We start from the raw sequence: 17,325 nt of genomic DNA, 5'->3' as shown, positions 1-17,325 counted from the left end.
ACAAACAGTATCAATCTTAACGCAAAGTTTCACGTAAATCTGTATCTTATCTCCATGAGCATCCTTGTCCTCATTGCCATTCAGTTTAATGCTCCATTTTTTTTCAGGGAAGTGCTTTCTGGAAATCTGTTTTGGTTCTTTAAATTATTAATGTAATTAAAATTTATAATTTTCTGTCATTACCTCTAGGAAAATAGAGATTGTAATGTGAAACATAATTGTCTCATTTTGCAATTTGTGTTATGATAGTTGAGCACAACTAGAGCAGATTTAAATATTCCCCTGAGCAATATGGTTAAGTATTACAAACTAACTGAAGTTCTTTGTGTGCAGATAAATAAATAGATAAATGAATTCCCCACGTGACTGATATTTGTGTGCAAATAAATAGATAAATGAATGCCACAAATTCTTGAAGAGTAAACTTTGACATTAATATGCCACATGAACAGAAAATACAGTGTTTAAAGGAATACCCTTTCAGTGGTGAGCTGTGTGGTGAGAACTACTACTAGCCTGGGTGAATAGTCAATCTTACACTTATGTCTGCCTACCAGAATATTTAAGTGTTCCCTGAAATATTTGGAATAGCACACTTCTTTCCCTTAGTAGAAGAATAATCCAGTATAAGAGCACTTAGATAAGAGAACATCTTTTATCCCTGGGTGAAGTGCTCTCGCTCCATCATTCAAGAAATTCAGTATTTACAGGCCAGAGCGCAAACTGCTATCAAAAGTGCCAAGCAATAGGGAGGCAGGCTCTTTAACCTTCCTTAAAGCATATCGCCGAAAACAAGTAGAAGCCACCATCTATATTAAGAAAAGATTTTACCCCATGTTGCAACTTTATGGGATCATGAAAGCCAAAAAGAGGGCATATGATATGGAATTTTGCAAGGAGCACTTGCCTGGCCAAACCAGTTGATAAGCTCTACTTAGAATACAGCATTCACGCGTGCCACAAACGGTAATTACTGTATGCTGTCTTGTGCTGTGTAATGATCCAAGAACAATAATTGGAAATTTGGGATACATTTGTTTGAAAAAAACCCCTCTAGGACCAAATTAGATTATTTGCTTAGTTGTCAGTTTCACAGTGTAAAGAATATTTTCATATCATGTACAGGAAAGAAAACACATTGCTTTTAAACAAATAATGAGATGAATAGACTTTGATTGTAAGATCAGTGTGAAATGCTTTTTCCCCTGTGACTCCAAGACTTAGAACTATTTTTATGATATGTGCTGTTACTCTGATGGGTGTAAAAGTAAGAGCCAACTTCATATATACTTGCTTTTCCTTTTTTGGCTCATTTTTTTTTCTTTTTCCCCCTGTATTTATCACAGTTAGAATGCAGGTGACCTTTCTGCATGTGACATTTAAGGTTTCACGTGCTGCTAAGCCAGGACTGTGAGCTTTCTGGCAACAAGTCTGCAGTGCCTGCCTATGCCAGGCAAGAGGAAGGCATGCATTTCCCTGGCCAGGGGAGCCACAGCCGGGCTGCTCCAGTGCAGGATGGTGGTGAGTTGCTCTCCTCTGCAGTTCAGGCACTCAGCCATGCTTTCCTGCTCCTGAACCTGCCTGAAGTGCGCTTTGATGCTGCCTGAGGCTGTAACACCCTGTGAACTAGCATGGAAAGTCCCAGAGTTACCATTAGCTTTTAGAGCAACAGCTCAAAAATGCAGGCATAGACCTTTTGTTCCCAGCACTTCCAACAACTTTTTTTTTCTACGCTTTTACATTTCTAAAAAGAACCCAATTTCTAAAAGGAATCAATCATTTGTTGGTATGAATGTCCATCAGCTGAAAAAAATGCAAGATGTTCGTCTTGGTGTTATGTACTGAACTGAGGCATTGAGGGATTTAGCTACTGTCAGTTGTCCACATAGAAAAAGGCGGCACTTTCAGAGTCAGATTTAGCCCAATTTAAATTCTGAATTTCCCTCCAGAGGCTCCCGATTTTCTTCTCTGGCTGCATAGTAACTAGGCTTTTATGACTTGGTGCCTATAGCTATGTGGGAAGAACCTGGGTTAATGCGTCTAACATAATTGATCTTCTCCACTACCTTACTTCTGGAAATCCCATCGAGGAAGCAGTTCTGGTCCGCTACGTATAGGCTTATGTGTCTCAAGTCAAGCATTTGACACAGGCTATGAGATATCTTTGAAAGGCTGTGCATCACTTGAGAGGTCATAAAATATGTGTGGTGTGAGGTAAACTGAAGGTTTGGATGATTCGTGATTTTTTTTTTTTTTTTTCCTGTTTTCAGCCACTCAGTCAGAGTTTGCCTGCCAAGTGATGCAGCCTAGGGGGTTATAAGTTAAAGCTATCGCATAAAATCGTCACTCCCTCAGACCACAGCTTAGATATGCTGTGTGGCTTTAACCCCCACAGCCCCACAGAAGAGAAACCCAAGGCAGCAGTCTGGAGGGATCTGTAGAGATTGTGCGTCTCTTTTGGTGTCTACCTGCAAGGCTACAGGTCCTGCCCAACATTTTCTATAAGCCTCAAAATCTTTGGCTTCTATAAGAATATATTTATTTTCTGATTTTCTGTTTTCACACCACACCAGTTGGTCTGTCGTTAATGTAATGAATTTCACCTTCTGCAAAGTTAAAAATTCATGTTCCTAAAAAATGATGGGAAATCGGCAAAGAAGAACTAAATTGAGCCAAAGCTACAGTACTAGTCAACCGTAACAAGTAATTATAACAACCTCATGGTCATTTCACTCACAGCTTGACAGAGAAAATGGAAAGAAAACAAACTAATTTTTTTCTTGAATGTTAAAAGTACGGGGCCAGGTTCACTTCTGCTGATGACCCATCACAAGGTGTGGGCCCTGTTAACCGAGTAAGTACAGCAACATGAATTATTTGCAGCCCCCTACCCTGCAGGGGGCTGAGAGCAGCCCTGTGCAGGCTGGGCAATGGGTTGCCCAGCAGTGCAGCCAACGTGTGCTGGAGACAGGCTGATGTGACTTGCAGATGCTGCTGGTGGCAGTGGTAAGGAGCTGGGATGTAAAGCTGCTCCCTGCGGAGGAGGAGCCTGGGGGAAGGAATGCAGCCAGTGGTGCCACTGCCTGTCCTTCCTCACAGTGGACTCCTGCCTGGAAATAACCATCACAAGCTGTACTGCTGTTGTGATTTCAGGATCTGCTAAGCCCCTGATTTTCGAACTATTTATCCTGGGGTAAAAAAAAAGAAGTTTTGGTTTTGTGGGGTTTTTTAAACACAAAATACGTAAAGCATGTAGTTGAGTTGGCTTCAGTTGCAATATAAGGGCAGTAGATGTAGGCTCTGTCCCAGGATGGGTTAGGAGGCTGGGACATGGGAAGGTCTGCAAAGAAGCTTTAGACAGTGTGAAGTCTGGAAAGAAGGAGAAGTCTGTCCTTGAGATCGCCTTATGTCTTATCCCAAATTATTCTGTGTGCAGAAACTTGCACTACTAAGTGTGCCAATCCCTTCCATGAGGTTTCTCCTGGTTTTTATTTCCTAATACAGATAACCTCAAAAGACTTCCTTGAGTCATTATCAGGATTAGTCTGCAGAAATGATCTATTGTTCTTTTGGGAAAAGTACTTTCTTGTAACATTGTTCTTAGGTGTAAGGGCCATATTTCCTAAAGACGGTTATGTTTTTCATTTGTTGTTTTGTTCTGAGGAGGTAGTGAGGTTCTATTCTGTTAAACCAAAACTCTTTCTATATAAATTTGTTTTGAAGGCTCTTGTTTTTTACTTAGAAATCTATTGAGACTGTCTTTGTGCTTTCCTGTGAGGAACTACCTCTGCAGTATGTTAGTATTGCCAAGATAGATGGTACTGTGTTAAGCTGTTTTCTTTTGCTTGAGATAATTTTGTTTCGGATGATGCGTAAAAAAATACCATTGTTGTTATTAAACACAAAATAAGAACATTTGGCCTAGACTAAACATGTGCATCTGTAACTTTTTTCGTCTATTGTCTTTTTTAAAACATTTATCCAATATTGAAAGGAATATATAAAACATCTGGACAAATATATATTTGTAAAAGACTGTGTCTTCATTCACAGGAAATCACCGATAATGAAATACTAGAGTTGGTACATAGTGCTCTGGGGAGGATGACAGTTATCCGGCAAATTTTCCCTCTCTCAAGGGACAACAATCAGAGATGCATGAGGAACAATCACCGAATATCATCACTGCTGTGCGATCCACAAGAAGGCTATCTTCAGATGCTGCAGGTCAGTAGCTGTGCCCAGCAGAAAAGTCCATCCTAGGAATTTGACATGAGGGAGTTTTCTGTGACTATTACCTCAGGAAGAATAAAATGAGTACTGATAAATCTGAGCATGTAACCTTTGGTCAACTTTTCCTGACTTATTTATTTTATTTCCCAGGACTGAGTGGTTTAGGTGTGATGTTATGTCCATGGAGTACCAGCAAATGGTTGCACTAACTCAGAGCTTATTTTGTATACTTCATTCTCTTAAAAATCTTTTTCTATTTGAAAAAAGAAAAGTTATGCTATCATAGTCTTGCAGTGTTACTGCTTGCTTATTATATTTGTGCCTATTAGACATCTGCTACGAAAGAGTTAATCTGGGAGGAGAACAGAACTCTGATAGGTATTGGGCTGTGGAGCATTTCATTTTTAGTTAAATGGACTGAATCCAGCTGATGTATTCAATCTGTCCCATTTCAATAGTCTCAGAAGTCTCTAGCAGCTGATAATTGTCTGAGCGTGTGAAATATGCAGTACTAGTTCAAGTTCCAGATTTTGGTAACAGATTTGACTCTGGTGTAAGCAACATCTCAAGATTTCTTGGCAATTTATCCCAGATATCAGATTTTTTCTTGCAGTAATTTAAATATAATTTTAGGTGCTATTTCCAAGGACAGTGCAGTAATTTAGAAACACAGATCTTGGACTTTCAATGGGACTCTGGTTTACTTTAGACACAGTTAAGAATCTCATTTGTATTACTGTTGAAGCTGTTGGATAAAATGGAAAACTTTAGTGAGACTGAGAATATAAACTTGATTAGAAACTTTTAATTGCAAATTTAGTCTTAACCTGAGATGGGTTGAGCAAGGCCACAGTGGGTGTGCCTGTGAGTTGGCAGGCGTGGGTTTTATGTGTTAGTGTGAGTCTAGAAAGGGCTTGGTTAGGCTGTGGGGAGGAGGCTGTTGGTAGTTTGGACTGCTGCAGCCTGGTCAGGAAGGCAGTGTGGGGTGAGAGGTCCTTCTGGAGGTAACTCGTGCTGGCTGGAAAGAGCTTCTGAAGAGCAAGGTGTAAGGCTTATGGGAAACCAGGAGAGGTAGGGAAATTCTCAGGAAGAGAGGTAGATAGGTCAAGATTTTCCAAGGAACATGGATGGGGATGTTTATTTTACTTATTTGTGCCCTACTAAAAACTTGTAGCTGCAGAGACTGAAATTCTCTGAGAGAGGGATATGGACATTTCCTCCTTGAAGACAACCTCTGCCGACTCAGGTTCTGTCATAGCAGTGCCAAAGTTTGGGAAATGCCAATCACATGCACTGTAGTTCTGAGCTCTGGTGTATTCTTTCCGCACAGGGGAAAGTCTATGCTTATCTTGGCTTAGAAAGAAAATACACTTTTGATCTTTGTTAGTAATTCTGAGGTATGCTGTAATGAGAACAAAGGCCACTAATTTCAGATGATCAAAGCAGTTTCCAGTATTTGGAAAAAATTATCTATCCTGCACCAATAAATCACTCACTGGGGAACAATCTTACATTACAGCAGGATTTTGAGTATTGCTGTCTGTGCTGTTTTATGCATAATCTAATTCAGAGTCTCATCTGAAGGGCTCTGACACACGTCTCTGAGCAAATTCTTATTTGCTAAAACAGTAACTGGTTTGCTAGCATGAACAGCCTTGTGCCCTGTTACCAGACTTCACTGACAGGGACCCTTTAGGAAGGACCCTTCTCCTGCTGATTCCAAAATGTGGGTTTTGAGAAGTAAAACATTCTCAGTTTCTATCTTTCAGAAATATTACACCACCTTAGAAACTGTCCTTAAGAGAATAGGACAATAATGCTATGCTTTGTCCATTAGTTCCTTCTCTACACACTTAGACAAAAAAAGAAAGAGATATAAAGAAGTGCAGAGGTATAAAGTTTGCCTTTTAGAGTTGATTCCATAACTGTCATGTCCAACCACACTGGAATGAAATATCATGAAAGGTGAAAGGCACTTGTGACATCTCTCAGATTAGCTGTCCCCAATATATCTTGTGTTATCTTTAAGTTTCTACAGATTGACTATAGGATGCTTTTAGCATGTGCATTTATATCTAAAGCATTCCATAACTGCATTTTTTTCATAGGCTTTGCCAAAACATCTTACATAACACCTGTGGGCATACAGCTCATAATAATTTCCAAGTATGACTGACATATTATTAATGGTCCTGCAATTCAGGTACTTCCAATCTTCTGTTTCCTTTTTCTTGCTTAAAAAATAGTTTTGACCTTTTGCTGTACAGAAACACATCACTAAATTACCCCTGTTGCCAGAGGCTGCAGTAGCTCCCAGCTCCATGTCAGGCTGCATGAATCCACCAGAGGCAGTGACTGCCTGCCAGTACTGAGTCCTTGCATTACTTTGAAGTAGTTTGATTAACACCACAGTTTGGAAATCCCTGGCTCATTCTCCCTTGGGCAATCTCATATTAATAATTCTTTGTAGTCAAGGTAACTTACCAGCTATTGTTGGTTAATTATTTATTTAATGACTTTGAAGAAGAATAAACTAATCTCTGTCAGCCTCTAGCTGTAAGATTTTTATAGGGGAAAATTTAGCATTTTTAACAACCTAGTAAAGAAAGAAACATTTACGTCATGGATTATTAACTTTGTTCTGGCTAAATTAATGAAAATCTTTTTGGAACGATTTTGTTCTCAGTGTCTTTAGTACCATATCCTGGAAAGTTGTTTTTCAGTGGGTGATCATCCCAGTTTGGCATTCTGACAAGGCTTTTAAAGATCAGGCTGTTCTGCAAGCTCATCCAAAAACTCATCTGTTCTGAATGCTTTGTGGAAATCCAATCTTATTCCATCAACCCGCTTGTCAAAATTTTGCTCATGCCCTTATTTCTTGCACATATAATATACCCAGCTGGGTTTCTGCTCCAACTGGAGAGAAAGCTTTATAAAGTTTCCCGTCTTGGTCATTTTATTTGAGTTCAGAGGACTACATTTATCTCTTTCTTATTCTTCATACATGATTTTCTGTGTCCATCTCTCTTACTTTTTTGTAAGTGGAAAAGTGACAGTTTAGAACTTGCTGTCTTCCATTGGTGATGAGTATCCTGTGGTTTGGGCCATCAGCATCTGGAGAGAGAATACTGAAGCACTTCAGGATTTATAGTTAAATCTGGTTAGTCCTAGATAGCCCTAGTAAGTATCCCTGCATGGCATTTGAATGGTGTTTATTGTGATTACTGCTATTAAACTGTTTAGATTATTTCAGACATAGCCTTACAGAGTCAAATTGAAGGAATTTTAATGCATAACCTGCTTATTTCAAAAATCTTCCCCTTTAAATATTGGTTTTGAAGCCTGTCTACAAACTTGATTTTTAATAAAGAACTTTTTTTTTTTATCAAGTTATTCATGATGTGTTCATAAACTAAAAACCTTTTTTTAATGTTTTTGAAGAAAGATTTCTCTTTAGAAATGTAATTCTCATTACAGTTTCTTTCTTCCCATATTTACCATTTATACAGTCAATCTATGTGAGATTCTATTTACATTAAAGCATATATCAGGGACACAGTGTATTTAAAATCACTTAGCATGGTCCAAAATATAGAGTAAGATTAAAAAGTCAAAAAGAAAACCCCAGCAAACTGTGTCACAAAATTAAGGAGGTTATTCCTCACAGGATTCAGAGTTCAACCTCTCTGCTGAAGAGGTATTCCAGTCATTGCTTTGACGTATTTGAACAGAAGATTTTGAGAAGTGTGGGAGGGTATTCATTGAAACAGCTACTCTTCTCCCTGTGTAAAAATTTTATTCTTCAAAGAGTTGACCATCAGATATCTTTGTAGGCATCTCTTAGTAGTTGCTCCTACAGAGCTGCATTTTTATTTATGAACTGTCTTTTCTTCGGGAATGACTGCAATTTAACTACTGTAAGTGGAGTTATTTTTTGGAAATGTGTTTGGCTGCCTAAATTTAAGGGCCTGATCCTGCAGTTTTGTCCAACTAAATAGTCTTACTCTCATTTGACCTGTTTACACTGCTGTTATTACACAGCTGTTAAGTGCTACTGGGGGCAGTAAATATTGACTAAGCCCTATTAAAGCATTCACCTTTTCCCATAAAGGATTGATGAGTCACGTTTTTCTTTTTCTTTCTTTACAAACCTATCTCTCTAGCAAAGTTTGATTTGGACTTTTGGCCAGATGTTCAGTCATGGTGAAGCTCTTTCTGAGTACCACATGAATGAAAAGTATCCTTGAACTGACTTTACTGCCCGTTGTGTGACATAATCTCTCCCCGGAGCCCAGTTGCATGTGTTTTATACAAGGTACATTAGCAGAAGAATTGGTTAAAAAATCCCAGACAACTGCAGGTGTCCTCTGGCCTGCATGGGATTTTGTGAGCACGCTGGAGGCTAGAACCCCAGGTACGTTCTGGAGTAAGCTTTTCCTCTCTGCTCAGACTACCTCTTTTGGCTGCTGGAGTTCTCTATTTACATAATTATTTCATTGAATTTTTGTTCAGTGCTCTATCAGGAAGTGGACAATGGTGGCTAGAAGAAAGGGTCAGTACCTCCATTTTTAATTGTTTATTGCCTCTGAAATCTAATTTGGACCTATATTTATTTATAAATGAGGTAGGGTAAAATTATAATCTTATACTCTGTTTTACAATTCCAGTATTACCTCTTGTCCTCCTGTCTGACTCTTAGTTGTGTTCAGTTTTCTTTATCAAATGTCTCCTGCTAGACTGTCCCTGGACAGTTAGTGTTAGCTGTGCCAAATTCTTGAGATGTTTAGTGAGTGAAGCCAATGCCTGCAGCTAACAAGCTTGAGCATTACAGGGTAGTCCAGGCCTTGTATTATTGTTAACATGTTGTTATAAAACATATTGAGTAAGAAAACACTCATAATTATGATAAATACTCATAATAAATAGCTGAAGGACAGTGGGCATTCAGAGAATAGAAACTGTAGGCAGGGAAAAGTGGTGCGAGATGTGTGAATAAGTAAAAAGGGGGAAAAAATAAAAAGGAAAGAAAAGCTGCTTATAAGTAAAAAAAAAAAAAAGATTCTAAGAGTGCAGTCTTCCAAAGAAATCTTTGGAAGCCCCATTGTTTGAGATACTTAAAACTAGAATGGGCGAAGCGCTAAATAATACACTAGCTAGATTCCTTACTGTCAGAAGGCTTGAATAAATATACAGTTGAGGACTGTTTTTCTGTGGTTTTAGGAAAATTTTATTCAGGCTTTCATTTGCCTCAGTGATAACAAATAGCCCTTTGGAAGTCTGAAGCTAACATTTGAGTCTTTAATGAACATTTGTTTTTTGACTGTGGTTTTCTCATGAATGCCAGACTGCTGGCTGTAATTTTGTTCTCCATGAGCAGCAAAGCATGTATTTAAAACACAGGCATTCACGCAAAGTCTTACAATGGGCTCTGCAAACTAATTTAAGAAAATTAAATAGGTCAAATTTTCAGTCTCTGCACTCTAGCGATACCCTTGTAAGCATGCCCTTATACTGTAAGCCATCCATCTTCACTGCTCCTGGTAAGATGCATCCTGTCATTAGAGATACAAGTACGTAACTGTGTTTGGCAGTACTTGAACTTTGAAAGTTGAAACACAGTTTTTAGGGCATGCTGGTGTGTGCATACGCAAGCACAATGATATCCCTCCCCAGGCAGCAAGCGTTTCTGCTGCTGGCAGGCTGCGCTCGGTCTGAGCTCCTCTTCCATCTGCTTCATCCTTGGAGCTGACTGCTGTGGCCACTCACAGGGTGATTTTGGCAGCAGCAGGGTACAGATGCCCAGCTTGGGAATGAGTTTTTGAAGCAGTGGCATCTGGGTGTCAGCTTGTCTTCCCAGCTGGTCTCTTCAGTGGTCTTGTCTGGATAGAATTCTGACTCTGCTGGCAGCTCAGAAGTTGGGGTCAGTCTTTGTGGCTTGCTGGTCTTCCCAGAAGAGCACTTGTCTATGATTAGTGCCTCTGAAGGAGCTAAAAGATATCTTCATATATTACTTTAAAAATAAAATCACTCTGGAAAATCTCATGGAATTCACATAAAAACCTCTATAAAATTACATTTAATAATGTGATAGGAAAGATTTCCATTCTCATTTAAAATTTCTTTTCTGCTCTACTAGCGTATGGTGGATTCTTTCTTCATGGCGAAAAAAAGGTTCATAAAATCTGGAATAATTTGCAGAAGATATACCATAACATGCCTAAAATTACTCATGTACAGGGCATACTCTTTAATATATTGGTGAACAGTCACCATCATTCTTATAGCAGATAGATCAAGAAACATTTCAGTCAATACCTCCAGATCTTACAGCTCTCAGCAATAAAGTGAAAGAGGAACTGAAAATTACTGTTTCTTCCTCCAAACAGGACAGAAATGAAACACTTTTTTTCTCATCTAGGAATTTTTGCTATATGAAGGGGAATCCCTGCAGGCAGATATATGTCCTTCCCTTCTCTGTTCCCCCTGTGAATATATAAATAGGGGAAATAAATGCACCAGAGCTTGAAAAACCCAAAGCAGCCAAGTACATTGCCTTGTTTTTTCTTCTCTCTTCTTTTGCTACCAATTCTGAATGCTACCTGAAGACTAATTTTTTGATTTACTATTTTCTCATGCCTCTGACAGCACTGGTGGAAACAGTATAGCTGGTCCCTCAGGTATCTCCCAGATTCCCTTTCCAGTGGTCATGTTTGTATTCAGAGGGAGTTTGATAGTTAGCTGAAGATTAACATACGTGTGCAGGTGCAGTAACAATTGTACACAGGCTTTGTCCACTGAATCCTTTTTCTTTTCACAGCACCGCTATTCTGAACATTACAGCAAACTCATGTTGCAAATACAATCTAGTACATATCCAGAGATTTTGCTGTATTAAAATGAATATAATGGAAAATAAAGGAAATTATTATAGCCCTGGATTTATTGTGAGATCAGGCCAGAATTTCTCTGTCTTAAGTAACTTTTTTCTACAAGAAAATACATACAGAGTAATGAATTCAGGTAAAAGGGAGTATTATTTTGAGAAGAGGAGCATATTTGAGGTGTTTAAGTATTCTTATTTTTCTACCACAGAAAGGAATTAGGAAAAAAGAAGATAAAAATATACCCCACAGTAATTTAATAATATGTCTTACTGTAGGTATTGAAGGAATTGACTGTTCAGCTACACTCACACAACACTACTCAGGCATCAGATTAGACCTGGTTCCATAATTCTGTTTTCTAGCATAAAGCTAGTTGGCCATTTGGGGTTAGACAAAGTGAGTAGAAAGTAAAATGTAGAAATGTATGCATGTAATTTTTACTGGAGTAAATACTCAGAGTATGATTGTATGAAAAAAGGAATTTTGCTGATTAAAAAGTACCATATACTCATTTTTTGGAGCAGGCTTTCAGTAGAAGAGAACTGGAGTGGCAAAATACCAATGGATAAGTGAGTACAACAGGATGTGCAGAATATTCTTTCCATGGCAAAAAGTAACTTGCTGTGTTCTCTGCAATGTTTTCTTCCGCCTTGGTACACATTTCTAGATGTACGACAGAAGGATGTAAACAGTGGGAAACTCCACTTGTGCAGACCCTTTCTTGCTGTCACTCAGTTTATATCATTCTTTCAAAAGAAAATAATGAAACGATAGTGATAACATCCATTATAGGTCTAACTGAATGGTGAGGATTATGTTGGCAAACACAATATTGTTTTGTTTTGCTCTACAACAGAAGGTAATTTGAGTTGGATGCATGATCAGGTAGGCTAAGATCCTCAAAAGCTGTTCTCTCAAGCTTTCAGTCCATTATACATGCAGAACCGTGGCAGCTTCTCTAAGAGCATGAAAAGTACAAAGAGAAGGAAAGCAGCGTACCCAAGTACATCTTATATTTTCCTGAGAGCTCTCTGCTAGCAAACCAAGCAAACTGGTTTTGGGAGAGGCTGTAGTTTTCCAGAGCTGAAAAAGAACAGTGCCAAACTGAGAAAATGCAAAGCATTTCTGAATTGTGGCAGTTCCAAGGCAACAGACAATGAGTTGTCAGTTAAAAGTGAGAGTGTAAAATCAAATTCAGTGGGGAGCAAAGAGGATCATGATGGCACATAAGGGATTGCATTTTTCTGTATGCACGTAAAATCTACTTCTAAGCAAGTGGGTTTTGTGGTGTGTGGTTTGGGGTGGTTTATTTTGGGGGTTTGAGGTTTTGTTTTGATAGGGTTTTTTTGCGGACAGTAGTTTGACAGAGAAGAAGAAAAGTGCCCTGTTGAATAATAAGGATTCACCTGATTGCTTTATTTGAAAGTTGTTTGGAAAACATCTGCAGAGTAGGGAGACAAATGAGACTGAGTGGAAGAGAGTTAGTTGTTGGGACTCCTATTAACTCTTCAACTACTTACTTTTCTTAAAAAGAGGAAATATGCAAATTAGGTGCTTTGGAAGCTCTTTTAAAAGGAAAGGATTAACTGGATAAAATAACAAATATTGGAACGTGGACTGCTTGTTCAGGAAGGCTGGAAGAAAAGCAGGGAAAGAAGATGGCAATGCCAGATGAGGGAGATTCTCAGTGATAGCATCTCATAGGTTTTGCATGAAACATTTCATGCATGAACATGAAACATTTTGTTTCTGAAGATTAGGATTTTAAGATATCAGAAGTTTACTTGGAGCTAGTGATGCAACAGTAATATATGTTTAAGCTTTCACAGCTGAGTGACATTTTTATAGGAAATATGCAGCTGCGTTAACTTCCACATGTAGCCCTTTCCTGCTCTCTAGGTACCATTTTCTATGGTGAATTAGAGAAATCCAAAAGATAAACGGCAAATCTGTTGGATCATCATGAGTAAAACCTTCAGCTAGGAGACTATCTTTTTAATAATAATAAAAAAAAGCTGTATCTGGCAACTGAATCTGGCAACTGATGCTAACTGGAGATTTGAGTTTAGTAAAGAGTAAATGAATACCCCTGAATCTATGCATAGATTTGAAAAAGAGTGCATGTAAACTCTGGAAACAAGTGGAGAGTATCTAATTATTTCTTAAAAATCATTTCTCTCAGCCAACTTCCACTGCTAAAGTTCTACCACTTGTGGTGGACACCACTGCATATCAAAGATCTGATCTTGTATTGCTGGCCATGTCTTGGTTTGAAAAATGAAATACATAGGTGAGCATTACTAGTGTGGCGTTCTTACTAGAGCCTTTGTCATCAATTATTGTTTTCTTTATCTCTTATGTAAATTGAAGAATAAGGAGGCAAAAATCAATAGCTACAGAGAAAGTAGAATAGTAACCAGTCTCCTGTATATTTGGTGGAGAAAGATAAGACCAAAATAATACTGTCATTTCTCCTCCCTCTGTTCTGAACAGTTGCATTACTATTATATTTTGCTGTGCCAGAAATTACTAAGGAGATTGCTCAAATGAACAAAAAGAGCAAGAACTTAATTCCATATTTTTCTCCTTGCTGAAAGGACTGACAAAGTAGCAATCCTTGTCTTTTCATTGATAGGTAGCAGCACTGCTTCTACAGCTTGAGTTTATATTTGAACTGTGATCTGTCATGTCTTTACGGCACTGCATTGCAGTGGTGTAGGTAATGCACAGGCAATGCAAGTGTGCCAGAGTCCCTTGGGCAGAAGGGCCCAGGCACCAAGCAGGAATGAAGGTGGGAGTCAGCACTGATATTTGTCTGAATTGCCTTGACTGTTGAACATGCCAAACATATGCAGCTTTTAGGTTTTATTTATGTCTTCTTTTGTTTTGTTTTGTTTGCTTAATTGTTTTTACAATTTCTTCTAAAGGATGCTCAAATAAACAAAGAGGCTCATTCTTCTTATTGTTTGCAGGTTTCCAACCTGTACCTGTACGACAGCGTGCTCATGCTGGCCAATGCTTTCCACAGAAAACTGGAGGACAGGAAATGGCACAGCATGGCAAGTCTGAATTGCATGAGGAAATCCACCAAACCTTGGAATGGAGGACGATCCATGCTAGAGACTATTAAGAAGGTGAGAATAGACAAACCACAGTTGTGTGGGCAATCGAAAGTGTTGCTTCATTTCTACCTGAGATTAGCTTTTGAAGAGGTTTTTGACCTCTATTCAACTTTTCTTTGATTTATTACAAGCAAGTGATTTACAAGTACCGGGAATGATCTACAGCTATTAAACAAGCAAATGATTTATTACAAACAAATCACACACACTGCAGTGTTGCTCCAGCGGTGTGTTCTACTTCTGTTATTCTCATAGCTGCTTTCTGTGGATGTAGTGTGATTAGGAATAGACATACAAACTGACGTATGCATGCATCATAATAATTTCCCCACAAGAACTTAAGGAGCTTGAGGGGCCAACCAATGATAAGGTTTAAGACTTATGTTCCATGTACTACAGCTCAGCTAGCTTGGTAAGTTAGCTGAGCATTGCTAAGTATCTGTTTGTGTACTGTAGCCCAGAGCAAAAGGGTTCTGATTTAGCTAAGTTGTCCTTAACAGTTACACTGTCTTGCAGCATGTTGAATTAATCAAAGATGGACAGTACTGTGACTTTGCAGATGCATGGTAACTTCTTTTATGAAAGTTATATGATCACAAATACTAGTGGAAAAAATACTTAATTTTTACTATACTAACTTTAGCAATTATTTGGAAAAAAACCCCCGTTTCTCCTATATATTGATGAAATGGTTTTCCTCTAGTAAAATGTTGCAATTTGATCGAGTGTTATGTTATGCTCTGACTGTTCCTAATGATGCCATCCTTTGTTGCTCGATAAATTCAAACTTTAGTGTCATTTCAAGCTTCTTTGCTACAAACCCAAAATCAAGCTCCGTGATACTTTCACAGAGAGGTTTTAATAATACTTAAAATTTTAACTTTTCTTCATGCCTCTCTTGGGAGCACAGCAGGCACACTCTTTCTTTTGGACCTGGACTTCATGCCTTTATATTCAACCCTCGAACTGAACCTGCTGCCCTCAGTTACACTGAAAGGGCTGTTGTCTCACAGTCCACCAGGGTCCTTCTACTTTTCTTTGGAGTCTGTCTCTGTGAATGGTGGAGATCTGATGGCTTTTTTTCCACAATATAGAGTGGATGTGTTAGTGCTAAAGTAATTTCTGGAAAAAAAAAAAAAAAAAAAAAAAGTCTTTTGTCTGGCACTATGTTTGAACTATTGAAGAACATGTAATTGCCACATTTAAGTTCAATGTAAACATTTCCAAAGCAGATTTGTCATACCTTTAATGAAGAGGAGTGTTTATAAAGGCAAATTTGTTCTGTTCTAAAATTTCTGAAACTTTTTTCCTTAGGGCCATATAACTGGGCTTACTGGTGTTATGGAGTTCAGAGAAGATGGCGCCAACCCCTATGTTCAATTTGAAATACTGGGCACTAGCTACAGCGAAACATTTGGCAAAGATGTGCGGAGGGTAAAGATATGCTGCTTCTTTCTCTCTTTTGTTTTCCTCTAAATAACGTACACTCTACTTCACAGGAGAAAATGTTATTCTGTAAGAATGAATTAGTGCTACACTGCAGAAGAAATTTGCTAGAAGAGAAACATTTTCTAATATCTTACACACTTAAATCTTGAAAGCTAATTTGGTAGCTTTTTTGGTAAGCAGGAGACTGCCAAGTTGTTTCCACATGTGCAGTAATGATGCAGTGCCACAACGATACTGTGAACATAATAGTGAAGACTGCATAATTCTGCTCACATATTTTATTGTTAATTAAGATATAATTGATATAACTGACACTTGTCTTACTAAGGAAGCTAACTGAGACTATAAATTACCTATACACACAAAGATGTTTCAAATTACAGCTGCTGCAAGAATTTGAGATAAATAAATTAAAAAACTCGACAAGATAATTTCCAAAATGGATGATGCTATATCACGTAAAGTAAAGGAACAAGGACTGATGGGGATTAGAAGGCAGTTAGAGTGCTTCCATGGAGTTACTAACATAAATTGTCATAGACTAAGGCTACCTCAAACATGTTCATGCAGAGGGAATGCTCCAAAAATACCTGAAACTCTCAATTGAACAGTGAGATTCCAATTGGAACCCAAGCTACAAAATGACCCTAAACTGGTCAGCTAGTTGAAATACAGACATTACCACTCTATGGTAATGCATCCTATATTAAGCAGAGATGAACAAAGAGGATTCCATGAAGAACTAAAATTTAAGACATTTTCTGTTTCCATTTGACTTTTTTTTCCTGTATTTTGTTTTGATTCACCTGAATTACATGACCCTAAATGGAAAAACAAACAAAGAACTTCTGTTTACATTATGATCTCAAATAGCTAAACCTGAGATTCTGTCAGAGTCCAATTTGGCACAAGGATTCTGGACATGGAGCCAAAAACTTGCAATATCTATTAGAAATTCCACAGAAGGAAGAGAAGTATTTGAAATGCATAAAGCTCCAGGATATATAATTGAAAAACTTCTGTTGCCAAAAAATGTCTCTGAAGATTTCAGACTGGCTAGGCACCCTCCTGTATTGTAATGACCAGAAAAGGCTATTCCTCAGTCCACTTTCATTTCTAGAAGGTTCGTACTGCAAATGAGGAAGTCTAAGTTCCAAACACTACCTGAATGATGAAAAATTGTCTTAATTTTGTTAACAGTGTTGTCTATTTAATAAAATGGAGTTGGTTTAGGAGGTCTAGAAAGCAATTCCTGTTCATAAACAGAAGTATGCACCTCACTTCATGCACAAGTATGCAAATCAGAAGTATCCGGTGCCATGTGAGATGCTGTGGACTATCCTACTGTGTTTCCAGCTGCCACTACAGAAAAGCATGAGTGTCCTGTCAGTGCTGTGTTATCCCTAGCAGATGGATGCCATGGGGTGTTTGTGTTTGGTTGCAGTTTGTTACAGAATCGCCAAGTAACTCTACGTCATATAATTGCTTTATGCTTCAGTTTACCTTTCAGTTAACTCGGCATGATTGCCACTCAGAACAGGTTTGAGGCATTAAAGGGAAATTATAATGTATGAGTATACATTATTGCTTTTTTTCTAATGTACATTTCAAGTATGGTAAGACATATACAGAAGCTT

General features: G+C 38.3%; 1 protein-coding gene across 6 annotated transcripts in view; it reads left to right on the top strand.

Moving 5' to 3' along the window:
• Positions 1–17,325, top strand: part of GRID1 (glutamate ionotropic receptor delta type subunit 1) — a 551,826-nt gene that overhangs the window by 432,372 nt on the left and 102,129 nt on the right. For all 6 annotated transcript variants that reach the window (XM_074874413.1, XM_074874419.1, XM_074874415.1 and 3 more), the window contains 3 exons: positions 4,054–4,227; positions 14,090–14,251; positions 15,554–15,673. In XM_074874413.1, the coding sequence (XP_074730514.1) occupies positions 4,054–4,227; positions 14,090–14,251; positions 15,554–15,673 (456 nt within the window). The remainder of the gene's footprint in view (positions 1–4,053; positions 4,228–14,089; positions 14,252–15,553; positions 15,674–17,325) is intronic.

This window comes from Strix uralensis, chromosome 7 (assembly GCF_047716275.1).
Source record: "Strix uralensis isolate ZFMK-TIS-50842 chromosome 7, bStrUra1, whole genome shotgun sequence".
In the NCBI taxonomy this organism is placed as follows: Eukaryota; Metazoa; Chordata; class Aves; order Strigiformes; family Strigidae; genus Strix; species Strix uralensis.
The sequence above is the reverse complement of the archived record's forward strand: the minus strand, read 5'-3'. Positions and strand labels throughout refer to the sequence as shown.